Raw genomic sequence first — 19,688 nt, 5'->3', positions numbered from 1 at the left:
TACACCAGGTATTCAGTTCCTTCACTGTTCTCCCGTGTCAGGAGAAATAAAATCAGGACACTTGGACACAAAGGTCCACACTTCTAAATGAGCTCTTTAAGGAGGCTTATTTGCCAAATGAAAACCAAAACAAAAACCAAAACAAGAGTTAAATGGAGAAACACCTGGAATTATCAAATGCCATCAAACTCCCACCCCTGCCCATCTAGCCTCACTGAGCTCACCCCCCGCCCCTAAACCCCCATTTGTAGTGACAGCAGTTAATGTGCTGGGGTCAGGGGACTAGGCTATGGTCTAGGACCATCTAATCAGATTTCCTTACTTTTTATAACCAAGATATAATTTTATTAAGGTATCTGGCTTCAATTCCACTTCATCAACATTTGCATTTTCATCTTCCAAGACCTACAAGAAAATAGCTGTTACTACATAATCTCAGAAAAAGGCTTTTTCTAGCTTAACATTAAAAAGTGCACAAACATACCAACAACTTCGACTTCAATAAAATCTGTAGGACTTGTGCCAAAATGTCCTGCAATTAGAGAGAAAGGGGTAATAACTTAAAGAGAAAATACATTTTTCTTTGCAATAAAAGCCATACATACATGAGTCACCTAAACTGACAAATATACTCAGAAGGAAAAGAGAGAGAGATGGTGCTTTTGGAGGTTCCCTAAATCCACTATGTCCCCCAGCACCTGCGTCTAAAAGTGACAACACCTTTTCAGCCTTGATGACCCAATGATGAAAACTGATGACTCTGTTACACTTAACTACCAGAGACCACGCACAATTGATTTCTTAATTAACTCAACAGGAACCTGTCCACTTAAATACACAGCAGCTCCTCTTGGACACTGATGCCTGAAGAAACACCAGAGCATTCCAGCAGGGCGGGAAACACTCTGTCCTCGGACACAGGGTGGCAACCTGCTGTCCACTAGCCTCTAAGCACGTGTAGCCCATCTCCTCGACGGTGAACAGTGGTTGGTTGGGCACTTCATCCTTAGCTTCACAGCTTCATGCTCCCCTGAAATAAGACGCAGGTCAGCCGACCTGCACTGTGACTCAGATTCCTACACACCTACCCCTTCCCACCAAGCATGAACAGAAAGGGCCTGCCCTCACCTTCCTGGGCACCATCTGGTCAGAGGGCATGGGGCTAAGCTGTCAAAGTGACAGGCCTCTAGGCCAGTCACCTGCCTGGAATCCCAGAGCAGGACTGGAACACAACCGCCATGTCAAGCAGGCGTAACAGGTTCACATCATGAGCTAAATCTGACTGAGCAATGAGTCCGCCGTGGGCGGGAGGAGAACAGCCACACCCCCACAGGGAGGCAGCTCCACCACTAAACATTAGCCGAGACCCTGGCATAGAGTCACCCACAGGATGTGTCAGCCTGAAAGCAGGTACCAGGGCGCAGGCCCTCCCAAGTCAGGGGGCAACCTACCTTCCACTCTGGCTTCAGGCTCCTTCTGATGTAAGGAGAAATGAGAAAAGACTCTTAAGTGCAAAGGAGCAAACTCATTTTGTCATTAGAATTTCAAGATGTATTTTGGACCATGTTGGAAGCCTAATTCCCATTGTACGAGGCCAGACAAAAATGTAGCAAGAAAACGACAAACCAACACACCTTATGAATATGGATGCCAAAAATCTGCAAGAAAATTCCAGTACACCAAACCCAGCAGAATATAAAAGGTACTATATGCCATCACCATGTGGTATTTATTCCAAGAATGAACAGTGGTTCAACACAAGACAGTTATCTCACCAGAGCAGGAAAAGCATTTTAACAAAATCTGACACTCTTTCATGATAAAAACACTGAACAAACTAAGAACAGAAGGGAACTCCTGCAATCTAATGAAGGGCATGTAAGAAAAGCCCACAACTAATACTGTACTTAATAATGAACCTGCTAACACTTTGCCCCAAGATCAGGAACAAGACAAGGATGCCACTTCCATCCAACAATGTACTAGAAATTCTACACAGCAGTCAGGGAAGAGGAAGGGGGGAAAGGGCATACAAATAAAAAAAGGGAGAAGCCCAACCACTTGCCGTTGTGGATGATGACTGTATATATATTGTTTTTTTTTTTTTTTTTTTTAAATATACTCCATTGATTTTTTACAGAGAGGAAGGGAGAAGGATAGAGAGTTAGAAACATTGATGGGAGAGAAACATCGATCAGCTGCCTCCTGCACAACCCCTACTGGGGATGTGCCCGCAACCAAGGTACATGCCTTTGACTGGAATCGAACCTGGGACCTTTCAGTCCGCAGGCTGACATTCCATCCACGGAGCCAAACCAGTTAGGACTATTTATTTATTATTTATGTGTGTGTTTATGTTACACTAAGTTTAAAAGAGGTTCTATGGAAAGTAACCTCACAAGGTGGTCTGATCATAAATCCCTAACTGGTCAGGGCATGGTGGTAGTCACCTCCAGGCCTGTAACTTTAGTGCAAGGTTTTAAGACAGCCCTGCCCACTGTTCTTGTGCATCTAGGTTAACACACCTTTGAGTTGCCAGAGTGATACCCTTGGAAGGGGGTATTAACCCGGAAGAGAGCACATAATCTTGTTGACTATCTTGTAATCCAATTTCCACCTCCCTTTCTCCAATCTGGTCCCTTCCTTAATTTCGAATGCATAAAAGAAGCTGCAAAACTATTATTCTCGCCCTGACCGGTTTGGCTCAGTGGACAGGGCGTTGGTCTGTGGACTCAAGGGTCCCAGGTTCAATTCCGGTCAAGGGCATGTACTGGAATTGGTTGCAGGCACATACCCAGTAGGGAGTGTGCAGGAGGCAGCTGATCAATGTTTCTCTCTCATCGATGTTTCTAACTCTCTATCCCTCTCCCTTCCTCTCTGTAAAAAAAAAAAAAAAAAAAATCAATAAAATATATATTTAAAAACAACAACAACAAAAAACAACTATTATTTCCCCAAGCATTTGAGATCTTGCTCCCTAGCTTATTATTTTTGAGTCAATTTGGCTTGAGTCAAAATAAACTTATAAAATTTTTTTAAAATTAAACTTTAAAAAAGTGTATTAAAACCCTGGAATAAGAGCATATTTGTAGGCAAATATCTATTTTAAATTGAAGACAGCCATGCATACCTTCCCCACAATGTCTACAAGACTAAGTTGGGGGAGAAAGGGAAGAATACCATTTTGATTTGAGTGCTGTCCGTCAGCTGCTGCACCGCGTAAGCATCTTCCGTGTTGTATTGAAGCAGGATCGCCATCTGGAATGTAGATGCCTTTGAGGTCCCCCACATAAAAGAAAGAGAGGCAAATTTAAATACATGGAAAACACCCCACAAACACACTGCCTAAATTTGAAGCACTTAAGACAGTGTGTGCAATTGCACTATAATGTAACGTGTTCCTGAAAGACATCATTTCATCCCTTTTCAAACATTAAAATGATTTTCAATTTTCTCCTAAAATGTTTTGTCCATGTAAATACACACAAGTGTCCACACTCATTTATACGGATAAACACATATTCACCCATCTGGTATATACGGAAACATTAAGCATCACTCTTCAAATTTGTTTTTGCACAAACGCCAAGGAAAATTATCTTTTGGTACATTACTGACACAGAACATATTGAATTACATGTGATTTTTCAATCCTAAGTACTGTGCTATGTAAAGTCTGACGTGGTTTAAAGCAAATCATGGCACTCTGAGGTAGCTTTCTGGCAACCACGTGATAGGTTCTGCTACCTGAAGCACAGCAGTGAATGACAGCCTGCCGAGGCTCTTCTCCTGCCAGAGCCCCAGCGTTTCCCACGGGATCCCTTCACCCTTCTCTCCCATGATCCAGAGCAACACATGAAAATCCAGGAGCAACAAGCCTTGGTCACTGACAGTGCAGGCCTGGGTCAGAGCCTTGGGAAGACAAAGATGCTTCGGGAGACTGACTGCTGCCAACCAGGGAATAAGCCACGGGAGGAGTGTGGTGGTGGTTCCGCTGGTGCATACATCTGTCATAACTCAAACTGTACACTTACAATGGGTGCCTTTTTAAAAAAATTGATATTGGAGAGAATGGAACATTGATTAGCTGCCTTCTGCACACCCCATACTGGGGATGGAGCCCATAACCCAAGCATGTGCCTTGATTGGGAATTGAACTGGAGATCTTTTGGTGCATGGGATGACACGCAAACAACTGAGCCACACTGGCCCGGGCATAATAAGTTCCTTACATTGTATGTAAATTATCTCAACAAAGCCGATATAAAAACTGTCTAAAGAATACAAGAATAAAGAAAAATTGTATCTTAAATAAAAATACAAGGGCAGTGAAGAGCAGGGTCACTGCCAGATCTCAAGCTCCCCTGTGCCACAGTGTCATGGCCAACATCATATCCCTTGCTGAGTGTCCACCTGGTCAAAGAAAGGGCATTGACACTTTAGGGACTAAAGTATGAACTCACGAGTTCTTCTATGTGTATTTGGGGATAAAGAAAACAAAATTTCAGTTGTATAGTACATTACATTCAAGTTGATCGAGACCTCTGGACCTAGTGTAGCAGATGGTATACATTTTAGCTATTTTATCAGAGTGGATTACTGAGAGTTTACTGAGCAGAGTGTGAGCCTGCAATAAGCATTCGTAAGTTTCTTAACACGTAAAAACTGACCTATGAGGGTGAGACATTCTCAGAGGGTAAGCAAAGCTCTTAGTTGTGAGGCCCACCCTGCACTAAAGTTCAAGTAGAAAGAACCTGGACTCTTTGAGGGAAAAGACCAAAACTGGAGGTTATTATTACTCAGCGCTCAGTGTTGTCATAAGCACCGACAGTTATTATTGATGTGAAACCCCTTTGTCAAAGGAAACGAACTGACCAGCCAGTGTGGCTCAGTGGTTGAGCGTTGACCCACAAACCAGGAAGCCACAGTTTGATTCTGGTCAGAACACATGCCTGGGTTGTGGGCTTGATCCCCAATAGGGGATGTGCAGGAGGCAGGGGATCAATAATTCTCTCTCATCATTGATGTTTCTCTCTCTGAAATTAATAAAAATGTATTTTTTTAAGAAGGAAACTATTATCACAATTAAATACAGAAAACTCCAGCTTACTAAGCTACCACCTGAACACTTGATGTGTGGCAGGCAGGAGCTGTACCAAACAATTATTGATACATTATTTCATTTAATTTTCTGAAGCAGAAGCACTTACATCCTCATTTTATGGAACAGAAAACTGGTGAGACTCAGCATCATCAGTAAGTAACTTGTCCCTTAGCCAGAAAGAGAACTCAGCTCCTCTGACTTCTAAGATCCACACTGTTTCCTTAACCTCTATTCTATTTTCCCAGAAGCTGAACTCTAGCATAAATCACTGGATTCTGATTTCTACAATTTGTCTTATCTTCATTTAGACTTAAAAAACATTTCAAAATAAGAAGGTGACCTACCTGCAAAGTGTATCTGTTCTTGAAGCAGTTTGTGACCAGTTCTCCTTTGGAGAGTTGGTACAACCATGTCAACTTCCTGCCGCTATGACGACTAGCGTAGAAAGCAGTGAATCGCTGGTAGCTACGTTCCAGCTGGAGGAAGGGACAGCATTATGTGAATACACATCTCATCATGTTTTTCAGATAAACACTATTCCGAGTTTACAAAGTCAGTGCTTACATCAAAGTAAAATACAAATGCCATGCGTTGGACTCTTGCAAAGCATAGGAAACTAAACATTTGAAGGTATAATCAAAAGAGGTTTCTACTTTAGACAGGTGGGACCAGTCATGATGTTCGTCACAGCCCTCACTAGGTCCCATGTGCGGGAGGGAAGGCAGGCACTCTTCTGAGTGGAACAGAGGCAGCCACAGGACTGCGTGGCACGTGGCCCAGCAGGAAGGCCTTCACAGGCCCACCTGCCCTCAGAAGAGAGGGCACACTCACCTCTGACGGCAAGGCGAACGTGCAGGACTGCTGGAAGGGCCACGAGCCGGAGCTCAGCACCTGAATACTGAAGTCCACTGGGGTGGGTGGGAATCAGGGAGACAACTCATTAGTCTTAGAAAATGGAAAACACTCTTTATTAAAACACAGTCAAAATCCTGCTTCAATATAAAACTCAGAATTTAATTTCAATTATTTATTCAAGGAAAACCAGAAATTCTTTTCCTCTGAAGTGTTTTTTTGTTTCACGCCTAACTCGGAATCAGGACATCAGAGGCCTGCTTCCTTCATCTGCTGTCGTCGAGGCACAGATGGACACCCGAACGCACACAGCCACGCAGCACACAAACAGCTGCCACCAGGCCACTGCTCAGCTGTTAAGTCAGCAATGGAATAGTTCCTTCACTTTGGGAGAACCCCCCGTTTTCAGAAAGACAAAATGACTGATGACGTCAGTATAAGCTACACTTACAAGCCCAGCCTGTCCTAGCTCCCAATGCCCACCTGAAGCCACCTGCTCTATATTAGTTGGACTTTGTTATCTATATGAACAAATCAGTTTCTTATACGAAGAAAAAAAATTTTTTAGAATGGATCCGAACTAAGATTAAAAAAAATAATTAGCCCTGGCTGGTACAGGTCAGTTGGTTGGAGCATTGTCCCAAACACTGAAAAGTTATAGGTTTGTTCTCAGTTGGGGCACATGCCCAGACTGCAGGGTCGACCCGATTGGGACGTGCATGGGTGGCATCTGAGCGATGTTTCTCTTTCTTTCTCTCAAATCAATAAAAACATGTACTTGGGTGAGGATTAAAAATAATCATAAAAATCATAAAAATAGTCCTGAGCTGGCAGGTACTTGTGGTAGGGGGGCCATGCCAGCAAATCGAAGAGTTCTCGGCTGAGGACCTGGATGTAGCCACCAACTCAGCTGCCCAAACTCCTTGCAAGCCATGCTCAGTATAGGCCCCTGGGAGAGGCCAGCACACTTCCATCATCGCTAATGTCGCACAGGAATCAGGAGTAGAGCAGAGCATCTGGGAGGAACTCCTTGTTTGTCTATGCTTGGATTTTTGATAGGATCCACCACCCTGACTTGACAACTGCCATCTCTCTCATTTGCTATAAAGGGCACGACTTTGCTCAGAACACTGCCTGTAAAAGGAGCTTGTGAACATGCAGATACTCACAGTCCAGTGGCTCTGAATTTGTCAGGTGCTTTTTGAACTGTTCGTTTAAATCTTTGCTCACGCCAATGTCCTGGAACATCCGCTGAAGTTTAGAGGTATACTCAAACCCACATGCTTGCTGAAATAGACCCAGATAATGGTCTTATTAACTTCCATAGAAATATAAACGTACACAAGGGAATCTGCGAGCAATCACAGTACATGACACATGCTTCATTGTTAAATTACTACTAAAGCTTGTGCCAGTTAACTACATTTCACGGTATAAATATGCACTGGTTTGATTAATATACCATTAAATAACAGAGGTATAAACGGAACAGTTAAGTCATTATACACAGGATAACTATCACTTGAGCATCTAAGGTCAAGAATTTGTGACTCTTTGGCAGAACACACAGGTGACATAATTTGTCTATGTTGCTTAACCGCTGCTATGGAATGAACTATGTCCCCCAAATTCCTATGTTGAAGCCCCAACCCCCAACGTGATTGTGCCTGGAGGTGGGCCACAGGGAGATCGTGAAGTTTAGATGTGGCCACATGGATGAACTTCCACGAAGGAATAGCCATTCTAGGAAGGCACCAGCAAGTTTACTCTCTCTGCCATGTGAGGACATGGTAAGAAGGTGACCATCAGCAATCCATGAAGAGAGCCCTCACCAGAAACAACCTTAGCCAGCCCCAACTTCCCAGCTTCCATCATTGTGAGAAATAAATTTCTGTTGTTTAAGCTACCCAGTTATGGTATTTTTTAATGAGGCCCACGCTAAGTGAGACACCCACATAAATATAATTGCAGGTCAAAGTGAAATAGCTCTAAGACATAACAACACTTGACAGGCCAGAAAGCCTGGAAACAAATGCAGGCTACATGCAGAGGCTGGGAAGAAAGAAAAAACTTCTCAATAGCAAAGTAAAATGACTTTCTGTCCTGCAGATACAACCAAAGCCAGAGCAAAGCCAAACACCCAATCATCCAAAGCCAACAGCAGTGTGTGCGGGCACGCCATGCTGTGCAATCCTGATGGGCCGGTGCTTGCGCTCAGGTGGTGGGCAGAGCAGTCAGGCCAGGCAGGAACAGAAGGCCCTAAGAGCCCAGCTGGCATGGCTCAGTGGTTGAGCGTCAACCTATGAACCAGGAGATCACGGTTTGATTCTCATCAGGACACATGCCCGGGTTGCCGACTCCATTCCGTGTGGGACGTGCAGGAGGCAGCCGATCGATGATTCTCTCTCATTACTGATGTTTCTCTCTCTCTCCCTCTCTCTGAAATCAATAAAAATATATTATATACATAAAAAAGAAGGCCCCAAGAGTGGGCAGGTCTGAGGGAGGACCTAGACTTGTTATGTGATTCTGGCACGTTTTCAGCAGAGCTCACCCTATACAAACTCCTCGTTATACACTGATGAATTGCTTTGCCCAACTAATAATAATATTTCTGGGGAAACTACAAACTTTAGTAATGGCTTAAGAAAGAGATTGTTTCAGGAAAAGACGAACTTTACCTTTAATTTGGAGATCATGCTTGCTTCGGCATCATCACTCGCACTGTTCTGGTGCACGAGTCTTTTGGCCAGCATCTTCGCATAGAACTTCTGGAACACATCCTTGTCCTCTATGTACTTGAAGACAACCATCTGGCAAAGCCATAGAAAGAGCACACTGAGGGCCTCCCAGTCTGATGCGTGTCAGGGCCAACACATATACTTTATCTGGCTTGGTATCACGGCAAAATAATGCTGCCCCATAGTCTTTAAATATACTCATAGACAACATAATTAAATAACATTGGTTTGGTCTGGACTTAGTACTATGTGGAATGTACAAATGTTAAAATTAATGCCGCAGCCCTGGCTGGTTTGGATCAGTGGATAGAGCATCAGCCTGCGGACTGAAGGGTCCCAGGTTCGATTCCAATCAAGGACACATGCCCAAGTTGTGGGCTCGATCCCCAGTAGGGGGTGTGCATGTAGGAGGCAGCCTATCGATGATTCTCTCATTACTGATGTTTCTATCTCTCTTTCCCTCTCCTTTCCTCTCTGAAATCAATAAAAATATAAAATAAAATTTAAAAAGGATTAATGACTCAAATTTAAGGAGCAAACCACAGATTCAAAATAAAGTAAATGATCCCATTATTTTTCATATTTCAAGTGCCCTTATATAAATAACCTTAAAACAACTGTCAGATGAATGGCCACTAAAATGGGTATGACTATTAAGCATCTTACCACTTGATTGAGTGTATCTTCTAGTTCTGCTTCTTCTGGGTTCTTGGAACTGAAATTTAAGGAAAAGGCAATGTTTTAGAACAAATCAGCAAACATTTCATCAACAAGCGCCACTTAGCCAAACTATTAAACCAGAATGTGGTTTGAACACTGAAATAATCAGCTTCCTTCAGACTGGTCCATTAAGGGGGAAGTCACCATTTCCTACTATGGCCGTTTGGTAACAACCTTACACTGCAACTATCATGGAAAGACAGATTGTGAAACAACTATGTAGAATATCCAGGATGAAAATCAACAAAAGAAATTAAAAAGTTAATGAAACATTCTGAATCAAGTTTTCCTGTAATATAATCCATTTAAATATAAGGAAATACTTTTCTAATTGCCTCTACAACATGCTTCAACTTAAAAGAAAAAAAGACGTAGTTTCCTTTTAATGACCTAATAATGAAAGAGTTTAAACTACTATTAAAGTGTTATCTTCTGTTTGTAGTTATGCCTACAAAACGGATGGCTGTCCTTTAATAACTGATTTATTCATTGTATTCTACCAAGAAATATTCATCACAAGGTGATTTCCGAGTTAGTGAAGATGTTAAGGTTTTACTACGAGAGACCTTTCTAAATACGCCGCCACAAATCATAGAAGATGGCCCGGCCACCAACAAGGTGCTGAAGAGCTGTTTCCAGACAGCCGTCAGCTCAGAACCCACCCTGCTCTCCAAACCCACGGGTCAGGGCTGCTTCTCTGTCCTGTAGCCGCTTAACTTAGCACCTACTCGACTCCATGCAGCAGCACATGCTCATTAATGGAACCCTCTGCCATTCTGTCTGCTTTAGTGGCCTCAATGCAGAAATCAAGAGAGTTGGTAAGAGCTATTCATCAAAAGACAACAGATTTAAAAGACAGTATACTCTGCCCAATAAACAAAATGAGGTCCTATCAGGGTACCTCCATATTAAAAATATTGAAAATTTTAATATTATGTACCTAAAATATGAAGTCAAGCCGAAGAGGCATTCTAACTTAAAGTCCGTTTTCAGTCCTGAAATGAATACCCCAGAGGATCTGACTAGAGTTTGTAAGTTATACATGAGCTGTGCAATGATTAGGAGAAAAACCACCTACTCAATCTCACTGGCCATGGCATGTGTCTTTCTGATGAAGTCAGAGATCGTGATTAACCTTATCAAACACTTCCCATGCCCACTGGAAGACACAGTTCTTCATACAGTGAATTACGCCAGATTTGCTACTGCTGAGCCATCCTTACATTCCAAGAAAGCTACACTATGTCCTAGAGAATTATTTTTCAGTTCACAGATAAATTTAGTTTGCTAACATTTTACTCCAGATTCCACAACTCTAAGTGAGTTTGGTTTGCTGTCTTTTTCTAGGTACGTGGAGGTATTCTTGGTCTTTTTATTTTTTTTTATTTTTTAAATATATTTTATTGATTTTTTACAGAGAGGAAGGGAGAGAGATAGAGAATTAGAAACATCGATGAGTGAGAAACATCGATCAGCTGCCTCCTGCACATCTCCCACTGGGGATGTGCCCACAACCCAGGTACATGCCCTTGACCGGAATCGAACCTGGGACCTTTCAGTCTGCAGGCCGACGCTCTATCCACTGAGCCAAACCGGTTTTGGCCTTGGTCTTTTTCGTAACGGGGTTATGCAAGCTATGCAACGTTTGTTGCTGTGATGACTGGAACCGTAAAACAAGAAGCCATTCAAGTGGAAGAAGCTGAGGAAAACTACACCAGAAACATGAAGTTAGTGAGAACTTCAAAAAACACAACCTAGGAGAGAATCACAGTAGATTATGCTGCCTCTGGCTCTTAATACATACTTCAATAGCATAAGTACTGGTTGAGAAATAAGACGGTTAAAATATAAAGAATATGGAACCACTATAGGACAAACTCACTATGTAAAGATAAAAGTTCACAGGAACCAAAGTACCACAGTACATGGAGCACCTTCTGCTTTGAAAGCAGCCGGGGTGGGGGGGGGTGAGGTGGGGGTGGGGGTGTGTGCGGGAGAGGCTGTAGCCACAAGTTCTCAACTGGAAATAGCTCGACTAGTAGAAAAGAAACAACCAGCAGATGGAAGAGAAACGGCTACTTTGCACTGTCACGGCCACCCTTGCCACAGCCAGTGTGACTACCCAAATGGGCCATGCAGCCTGCAAGTTTTCAAGACATTAGTTATATAAGAAAAAAAATGACCTGGGCATGCAACAAACAGTATGGAGTTTCCTTTAGGAGACAAAGATTATTAGCTTTAAAGTATTTTCTCGAGATACAAAAATTACAATTTCCTGCATGTCAAATGTGATACAAATTTTAATGCCTCAATGAAAGTCGAGACTTTAAGAGGTTTGTTAAGAAAAACAGGAGTCACTGTACCTCTTCTTCAATAAGGAGTCACAGTATCGAGCCAGCAACTCGGGGGACTTACTGGACGACTGAGCCATCTTGGTGACAGCGTTGTTGTTTATGAAGCGCCCACAAGCCTGCGATCACACAAAACCCAGTTAGAGGGCCGCGTTGTCGCCTCCTCCATGGAAAGCCGCGTGCTGACACACCCACCTTGTCCAGGGCGGCCACGAAGCCCGCGTCGTTATTGAATGCTGACATGACCAGGGCGTTGTACTTTTTATGAACATCCAGCACTGTCTGCACGTACATTTTGGGATCCTTGTGTAGGGAAACAAACAAAAGATGGTCACTGGGGATTAAATTGATATACTTCTTCAATGTTAATGAGTAAGATCAAGAAATAGTTTTGGTTCCATTATCAAGACACATAGGGCATTTTCTTTATGGATATAGTAAAATATACTCCCCACATCTGAAATTAAATATTCATTTCAAGCTTGTATGAAAAACAGTGATTTTTAAAATTATTTGAAAAGTCAAAGGGATCACAGAAAACAACATTATCAAAGGGATAGCTTTGCTTGCCACTTTTTTTTGTTAACAGTTCACATTCTGGACTCTGGGCTGGGGAGAGCAATCGGCCAGTTACTGAGAAGTCAGCTGGCAGGCGGTGCTGAGGAATGCAGGGTTCAGGGTGGGGGCCGGACCTGGCAGTGAGGGCTGACTTGCTCACTGACCAAACAGAAGACTCCATGGACTAATCAAGGGAACTAGGAGGAGAAAGACCAGAGCCTAGGAGACAGGCAGGCAGTTGGGGTCTATAGACAGAGAAACATTATACTGGAAACAGAATGGAAAGGTCAGACACGGGATTCTGGAGCGATGCAGAAGGAAAATAGGCCCAAGTGATGATAAGAACAGAGCAGCTGATGCTGAGGGACGGTCACAGTCACCCCGTGAGGTTGGTCCTATCTATATCCCCATTTTACAGATGAAGAAACTAAGTCACGGTGAAGCATCTGGTCAAGGCATTAACTGGTGGCAGAATCAGGCTGGAACCCAGGGAGCCCAACTCCCAAATCAGCATCTCCTCCAGGGCTCTGCTGGGAGACACGTGGGGGACAAGTCGGAGGACAGGAGAGGCTGGTGCTGAGGCTGAGCCTGGGCAGGAGAGGCCTGAGGGGCAGGGAGCTTAACTGGTTTTCAATTTCCTGACAGATACTAAACTTGAGAATTCAGGAATGAGAAACCAGAATTCCCCAAATTTTAACTATTCTGCATTTTTGTAATGCTTTATTTACTTGTTTTTCAATAGTAATAAACAAACATTAAGAGCAAATCCCTGTTCTGTGATAAACTTATAGTAAGAGTTTCAGAGGTTTTCTATTACAATAAAAATGCAAGGTTCACTGTTACTATGAACAAATGTATTGTGACAAGATTAATCTCAATATGTACAGTGGCCTCTACCTGATACAGACGTTTGAGAAGAGAACATATTAAAAGGGAACATACACAAAATAATTGCATACACAAAAATCATGTGAGGTATTGGAAGCTACTACCACATGTATTTACTACTTAAACGTTGTCTATCTTATAAAGCAGCAGCATTAACTACCCCATGTGCTCATCTTACTCTTGTTTGATGACAACTATTCCAGACATGGAAAAACATCCTCCATTCACAGAGCACCTCCCAAAACACCTCCTGGTGGGCACACATTGCACTCCATGTTTCTTTAACCTGAAAATAGTGCCTGCTGGACTCACTTTTGGTTTTGCTTTGAAATTACTAATGCTTTTGCCAATTCAGATTTTAGATCGCTTTCTGAGTTAATGTCTATTTATTTTACAACATTCACATATTTTATTTTTTGCATTTTTTGTTATTTACAAAGAACTTTATCCTACAGCAAGTATCCAAATACTAGCATTATTGGGGAGTAGTAGAATAAGATAACATTCAAGGTCACACAAAACCCAGTTAGAGGGCATGAGCTGTCGCCTCCGTCAAGGTCAAGATCAACACATTACAAAACCGTACATCGAAATCACCAATCTAAGGACTTGTTTTGCTCCCAAAACTTGCTACTTCTCCCACGATCTCACAGGATTTATAGAAAGTATATTATGTACATCAACATATTAATATTTATTTTATTTGCAAGAATGACTCACCCTTAGCCACAGAAAGGGCCACTCACATCTCTAACTTAGCATCACCCACAAGGCTGAATGGCTTTCTAGCACATGCTCCAGGCCTGGGCCCTCATGACCTTCAACTTCCATTGCACACACCGGTGCCCCTACCCTAGCCTTGGACTGTCATCAATGGAGTCCTCTGAACCAGGAATATCTGTGTTGACTATTATACTGGCAGGAGAATTATGCTGCTTTCCTTTGTCTTCTTTCTTTTTTTTTTTTTTTAATATATTTTATTGATTTTTTACAGAGAGGAAGGGAGATAGAGAGTTAGAAACATCGATGAGAGAGAAACATCAATCAGCTGCCTCCTGCACATCTCCTACTGGGGATATGCCCGCAACCCAGGCACATGCCCCTGACCGGAATCGAACCCGGGACCCCTCAGTCCGCAGGCCAATGCTCTATCCACTGAGCCAAACCGGTTTCGGCTCCTTTGTTTTCTTGATCAATTTTTCTTAGATTCAGGATTTAGAAAAATATAAATCCCTCAAAATATCTTCCCCAAGGGCATAGATGTCTGCAGACTCCAATTTCAAGATTCCTTCTAATACAGGAGGAGTTGCAGCCAGGAGTCTGGCTGGTGAGAAGTCAGAGTTTGAATGGAAACTACTAGGGGAAGAGTGTGCGGCAGTACTGAGCCTTGGGAATCTGAATTCAGCACTTGAGATCCAGACAACAGGCACTTAGGAACCTGACAAGGGCAGATGGAGGCGGGCACACACTGGAATAACACAGAGGAGAGGATTTTAAGGAAGGGCAGTCAGCAGTGCCCCTTAGAGAAAAGGCGTTCAGAGGGCGATTGACTATCTTGAGGTAGACGAGGATCTTCAGGTGTTTCAGAGGGCACCACTGCTTGGTTATATGGGAGCGGGAGGGAACATCGGTTGGATCAAATGCGTTGTCAAGGAAATGAGGACTTTCAATGTTTAAAAAGTGAAGGGAGCAGTGACCATTTTGCTCATGGCCACTCTGTATTCAGTATACAGAGCTCTCCATGTAAGAAACCTGACACCACTCCGGGGCGTCCCTGAGGGAGCCTGTTCAACTCCCCACTGAGCTCACACCCCTATCCTGGGGGCGGGGAGGGAGCCTCTTGTCTCCCAGCTCCTGAACCTCTCCTGAATTGCTCTCTCTCCACTTTCCCTTTCCTTTTTTTTTGTTTTTGAAATTTTATAATAGTTTATTTGAGTCAAACTGACAACATACTAGTACACTGGGAAGAGAGATCTCAAATGCTCTGCTTCCATTTCTTTTCTTTCAACTGCACAGTGTGGGAAAAAATTCCAATATGTTTACAACGACAAAGAATAGTAAAATGCACCCCCTGTGCTCCTCACCCAGCTTCAATAATGAACACACACAAAACCCGTCCATTACAAAGTCTTTCTTGCTAACTCTCTCTTCCCTCCACCTCACCACACTACCCGTATCATTCTCCATCTCAACTACCTACCAACCTAACTGACATACTCACAGCCACTTTCATCCTGTCAGTGCATTTCTACACAATACTGAGTTTTAGAAACAGAAATCAGCCTGGACCCCAAGGTTTCAGGTTCGATCCCTGGTCAAGGTACATACAAGAATCAGCCAATGAATACATAAATAAGTGGAACAACAAATTAATGTCTTTCTCTCTCCCTTCCCCTCTGTTTTTTTTTTTTTTGGGGGGGGGGGGAGAAAGAAAAAAGATAAACAGAACCTGATCTTGTCAGTTTCATGCTTATTCCCTCCCCTGGTTTCCTCTGGACTCAAGATCCAGAAGGTACCATCAATATGGCTCTAAGGTACCACTTCCCCTCCTGTCAGCCCAGACCTCTTGGTTCTTAGAATGGGTCGTGTTTACCATGCAGTGTCTTTGCTGTGTAGGCCCCCCTCCCCACCTGCCCTTGTCTTATTAGCTCTAACTCTTCTATTGGTTTTGAGTATTTTCTCAGGGAAACTCTCTGAACTTCCAAGATAGGTTAGGCCACCCTGTTACATACCAGACCTAAACCCCACTGAACACCAACCACACCGTGAGTCGTGGGCTAAGGGCAGCCTCTCTTGCCAAGACCCTGTCCACTCCACTGACACCTGCTACGGGTAAGCCTAGGGTAGTGACACCCACCAACTCTCTTATGACACTAAATCAGAAACCTAAGCATTATGGAATCATTACCTTTTATTCCACACACTCCCACTAAAAGGATGAAGCCTCACAGAACTCACCTATCTGATGCTATTTTAGACAACGAAGTGCACATGGCACTCGAAGAGGTATGTGGGCCTGGTCCCCCAAGAGCTGGCAGGTCTCAGAGCAGACTCGGCGGATCACTGGGAACCCTAAATAATATCCTCACTCAGCCAGAAGAGGTATGTCAAGGTGCAACAGGCTTGAGGGGACACCCTCCGCATTGCAGGCCTGTAAGGTGGCGCTCTCCAATGACAGATCTGACCATTCCTTGGAAACCTGCTGTCGCCCAGAGCCACCTGAGGTACCACACCTCCTGTCCAGTCAGGACTGAACAAAGCTCCGTTACAAAGGAGCTGAAGACAGTCCTTGAGGACGGCCAGTCACCATCACAGAGCACCGCAGGACACGGGCCTCGCTCGATGCTGATGGCCTTCCCTTGAGGCCACTTTACTTTGAGGAGGAAAAGGGAAGAAATGAAATCTCACCGATTAACAAAAATACACCATGCAATTCTTTGGGGGTGGCACAAGACTTTTCCCCATAAGCACTAGCACTTGGTCTTTGGAGTAACATTATCTTCGTACAAAACAGAGCAGAATTTCAGAGAAAGAACAACCACAAACCATCAACTGCAGAGAAAACGGGTAACAATCCGCAGGCATACACATTACACACTTTGACAATGACCTGTGGGAATTTTAACCTGGGTTGGCTTTCCCCATCACTCAGTGTGTTTCTGAGCCGTTCCCCCATTGCCAGCCTGTATGCAATAGGGAATAAAATTAATTGACTTTGATATTAACTAATAGAAAAAACCCCACACCAAACTGGCAGATGAGAGGGCTCAAATACTAATACAGTCAAACCTCGATTCTTGAACGTCTCCCATCTCAAACAATTCGCTTCTCAGCCTGACAACCTTTCATGCTGAGAGCTCTATGGTGTTACAAGGCTCTCAGGCAACAACGGAGCATGAGTCAGTTTACCGCTGTTAAAACCTCGGGATATTGTGCTGTGAATAATATTAATTTTTCATTTTTACTGTACATTTCCTTTCTTTATTAAACTTTCATTTAAATTTCATGTCCTTTTTGTTTTTAAAGTGCTTATTCATAGGTTAAACAGTACATTAGATGAGTACTGTATACAAGAAAGGTTAAAATGGAATCATTTGGGGGTCTGGAATGGGTTAATTCAATTTATTTGCAACAGGGAAAAAATGATTCGGCTTTCGAACAGCCATGTGGAATGAAGTAAGTTCGAGAAATGAGGTTCCACTGTACAATATTCTCCCATTTTCTTATGAGCCTTTCTACTCCATCATCCAACCTCTTTCTATCCGCAGAAATCAGCTGTTTTTCTGACTGAGAATGATTTAAAGTTTAAAATGCCAAGACAAAAACCTAACAATTTTCGCAGGACTTTCTATTCTCATCCTTTTATCCTCTGTCCATGGGCTACTTTTTACTTAGTCTCAGACTATAATTAATAAATCTTTACACTGATTATTACCTGTGGATTCTGATAAACCTCTACAAATTCCTGATCTCAGTCATGGAACTCTGGGCTTTTATTTCCGCCCTTGCCCCCATCCCACCCTGGTTATCCCCTGCGTTCTCGCTCACAGCTCACACAGACGTTGCCCTTTAGTATTAACTCTATACGTGCTGAGCTCTAAGTTGACCAAGCACTGAGAGATCAGAGGTGAAAACACTAAACTTTTTTTAAAAAAATTGATTTCAGAGAGGAAGGGAGAGGGAAATAAAGATACAAACATCAATGATGAGAGAGAATCATCGATTGGCTGCCTCCTGTACACCCTCTACTTACTGGGGACTGAGCCTGCCAAGATGTGCATGTGCCCCCGACCAGAATTGAACCCGGGACGCTTCAGTCTGCAGTCTAATGCTCTATCCACTGAGCCAAACCGGCTAGAGCTGAAAGTGGAACTAAGTTAGACTTGCCAGGAAAAACTGTGACTTCTTTAAGAGGAAGAATGATGTTTCTGCCCTAATCGGTTTGGCTCAGTGGAGAGAGCATCGGCCTGCGTACTCAAGGGTACCAGGTTCGATTCCAGTCAAGGGCATGTAACCTTGGTTGTGGGCACATCCCCAGTAAGGAGATGTGCAGGAGGCAGCCAATCGATGTTTCTCCCTCATCGATGTTTCTAACTCTCTATCCCTCTCCCTTCCTCTCTGTAAAAAATCAATAAAATATATATATATATTTTAAAAAAGAATGATGTTTCAGAAGTGAGCTCAGGAAGAGGTGCAGTGCACACAGGAGGTAAGAGGGAGGCTGCTTATCTCAACAGGTGCTGCTGGTGAGACACCAGGTCAGGGGCTGTCTCTGGTCTTGAGCCAAGCAGGGGCCAACTCAGAAATTAAAAATATATGGCAAAGATTAACCCAAAATTTAGTCTGATGTGGGTATAAAGTCAGATTTGGACAAGCAGCAGCTCCCATAATGGGCTTACTTGTGAAAGGATTAAAGTCTTCCCTACAGACGAAAGAAAAAAAGAGTTTATCCTGAATGTAAATATGAAACAATGAATCTTTTCATAGCCTGATTATCCTAGACTAAAAATGGACACCTGTGTGCTTTTTCTTCTCGAGAAAATGATCATTCTCTCCACTCCATGGCAAGACAGAAAATAAACTCACCAGTTTAGCGCTATGCCTTCTGAACCATTTACACATCAGCTTCCACTAATTCTTTGTGTAATTAGTCTTGAGTTGCGTACAAAACGGCTTCTTTTACCCTCAAGCAGCTCCTTCCCTTTCTGCCTCTTTCCCTTTTCTACATCCACTGCATCCAAACTGGCAACTTCTTTTTTTAAAAAACTTTCAAACATATTCAAAATAAAAAATAGTACAATCAGCCCCATTCTTTAGGGTTTTCTCACCCCAGCCTCTTCATACAAGCTAAAATTTTATGGATGTGTGTTTCATCTCTTGTCATCAAGGCCAAGTTAGATGCCAATGTGAGGTTCCCTTGCTGATTTTAGCACTGCACGAGTAATCTCCCTTATTACCATCCACAGAATGGTTAAAATCAGGACTAAGTTATTTATGCAGTTTACTCTGGAAGAAAGGGAACCTTGGATGTAAATCTGCCAGAAGCACCCAGTCCTGCTGTTACTCTGTTCATGTAAGTTCAAATGCAATCAAGCTACTTTATTTTATTTTTTTATTTTTGAAGCTTTTAAATGTCAGCTTTATTAAGGTATAATTTACATAAAAATACAACTGGATGAGGTTTAACAAATGCATTCTTGGAACCATCACCTGTCTAGATAAAATGTTTTCATCACTCCAAAAACTCCATCAGGCCCCTCTGCTGCCAATCTCCTTCCGCCCAGGCAACATAAGGTAATGGTTACCCACTGGATACAGTGAGTTCTGAAGTCCAATCACTAGAACTCAAGTATAGGTACAACAAAGAAACCAGTTACTTAATCCAAACATAAAATATAAGGGAAAAAGGATTGTAATAAAACAGCTTTCAGTGTATAGGATGCTAATTTGTGACCTTGAAGCACAATTACTGGG

The 19,688-nt window shown here is 42.9% G+C and overlaps 1 protein-coding gene across 3 annotated transcripts in view; it reads right to left on the bottom strand.

The window, feature by feature from the left end:
• Nucleotides 1-19,688, bottom strand: part of CUL1 (cullin 1) — a 101,256-nt gene that overhangs the window by 2,147 nt on the left and 79,421 nt on the right. For all 3 annotated transcript variants that reach the window (XM_081102724.1, XM_081102725.1, XM_081102723.1), the window contains exons 10-19: nt 11,964-12,071; nt 11,781-11,887; nt 9,364-9,412; nt 8,638-8,769; nt 7,126-7,243; nt 5,936-6,012; nt 5,449-5,580; nt 3,181-3,273; nt 485-532; nt 323-405 (exon numbers count right to left, since the gene is read on the bottom strand). In XM_081102724.1, coding sequence (XP_080958850.1) covers nt 323-405; nt 485-532; nt 3,181-3,273; nt 5,449-5,580; nt 5,936-6,012; nt 7,126-7,243; nt 8,638-8,769; nt 9,364-9,412; nt 11,781-11,887; nt 11,964-12,071 — 947 coding nt within the window. The remainder of the gene's footprint in view (nt 1-322; nt 406-484; nt 533-3,180; nt 3,274-5,448; nt 5,581-5,935; nt 6,013-7,125; nt 7,244-8,637; nt 8,770-9,363; nt 9,413-11,780; nt 11,888-11,963; nt 12,072-19,688) is intronic.

This window comes from Myotis nattereri (assembly GCF_964212035.1).
Source record: "Myotis nattereri genome assembly, chromosome: 11".
In the NCBI taxonomy this organism is placed as follows: Eukaryota; Metazoa; Chordata; class Mammalia; order Chiroptera; family Vespertilionidae; genus Myotis; species Myotis nattereri.
This window is presented reverse-complemented; position numbering and strand designations above follow the sequence as displayed.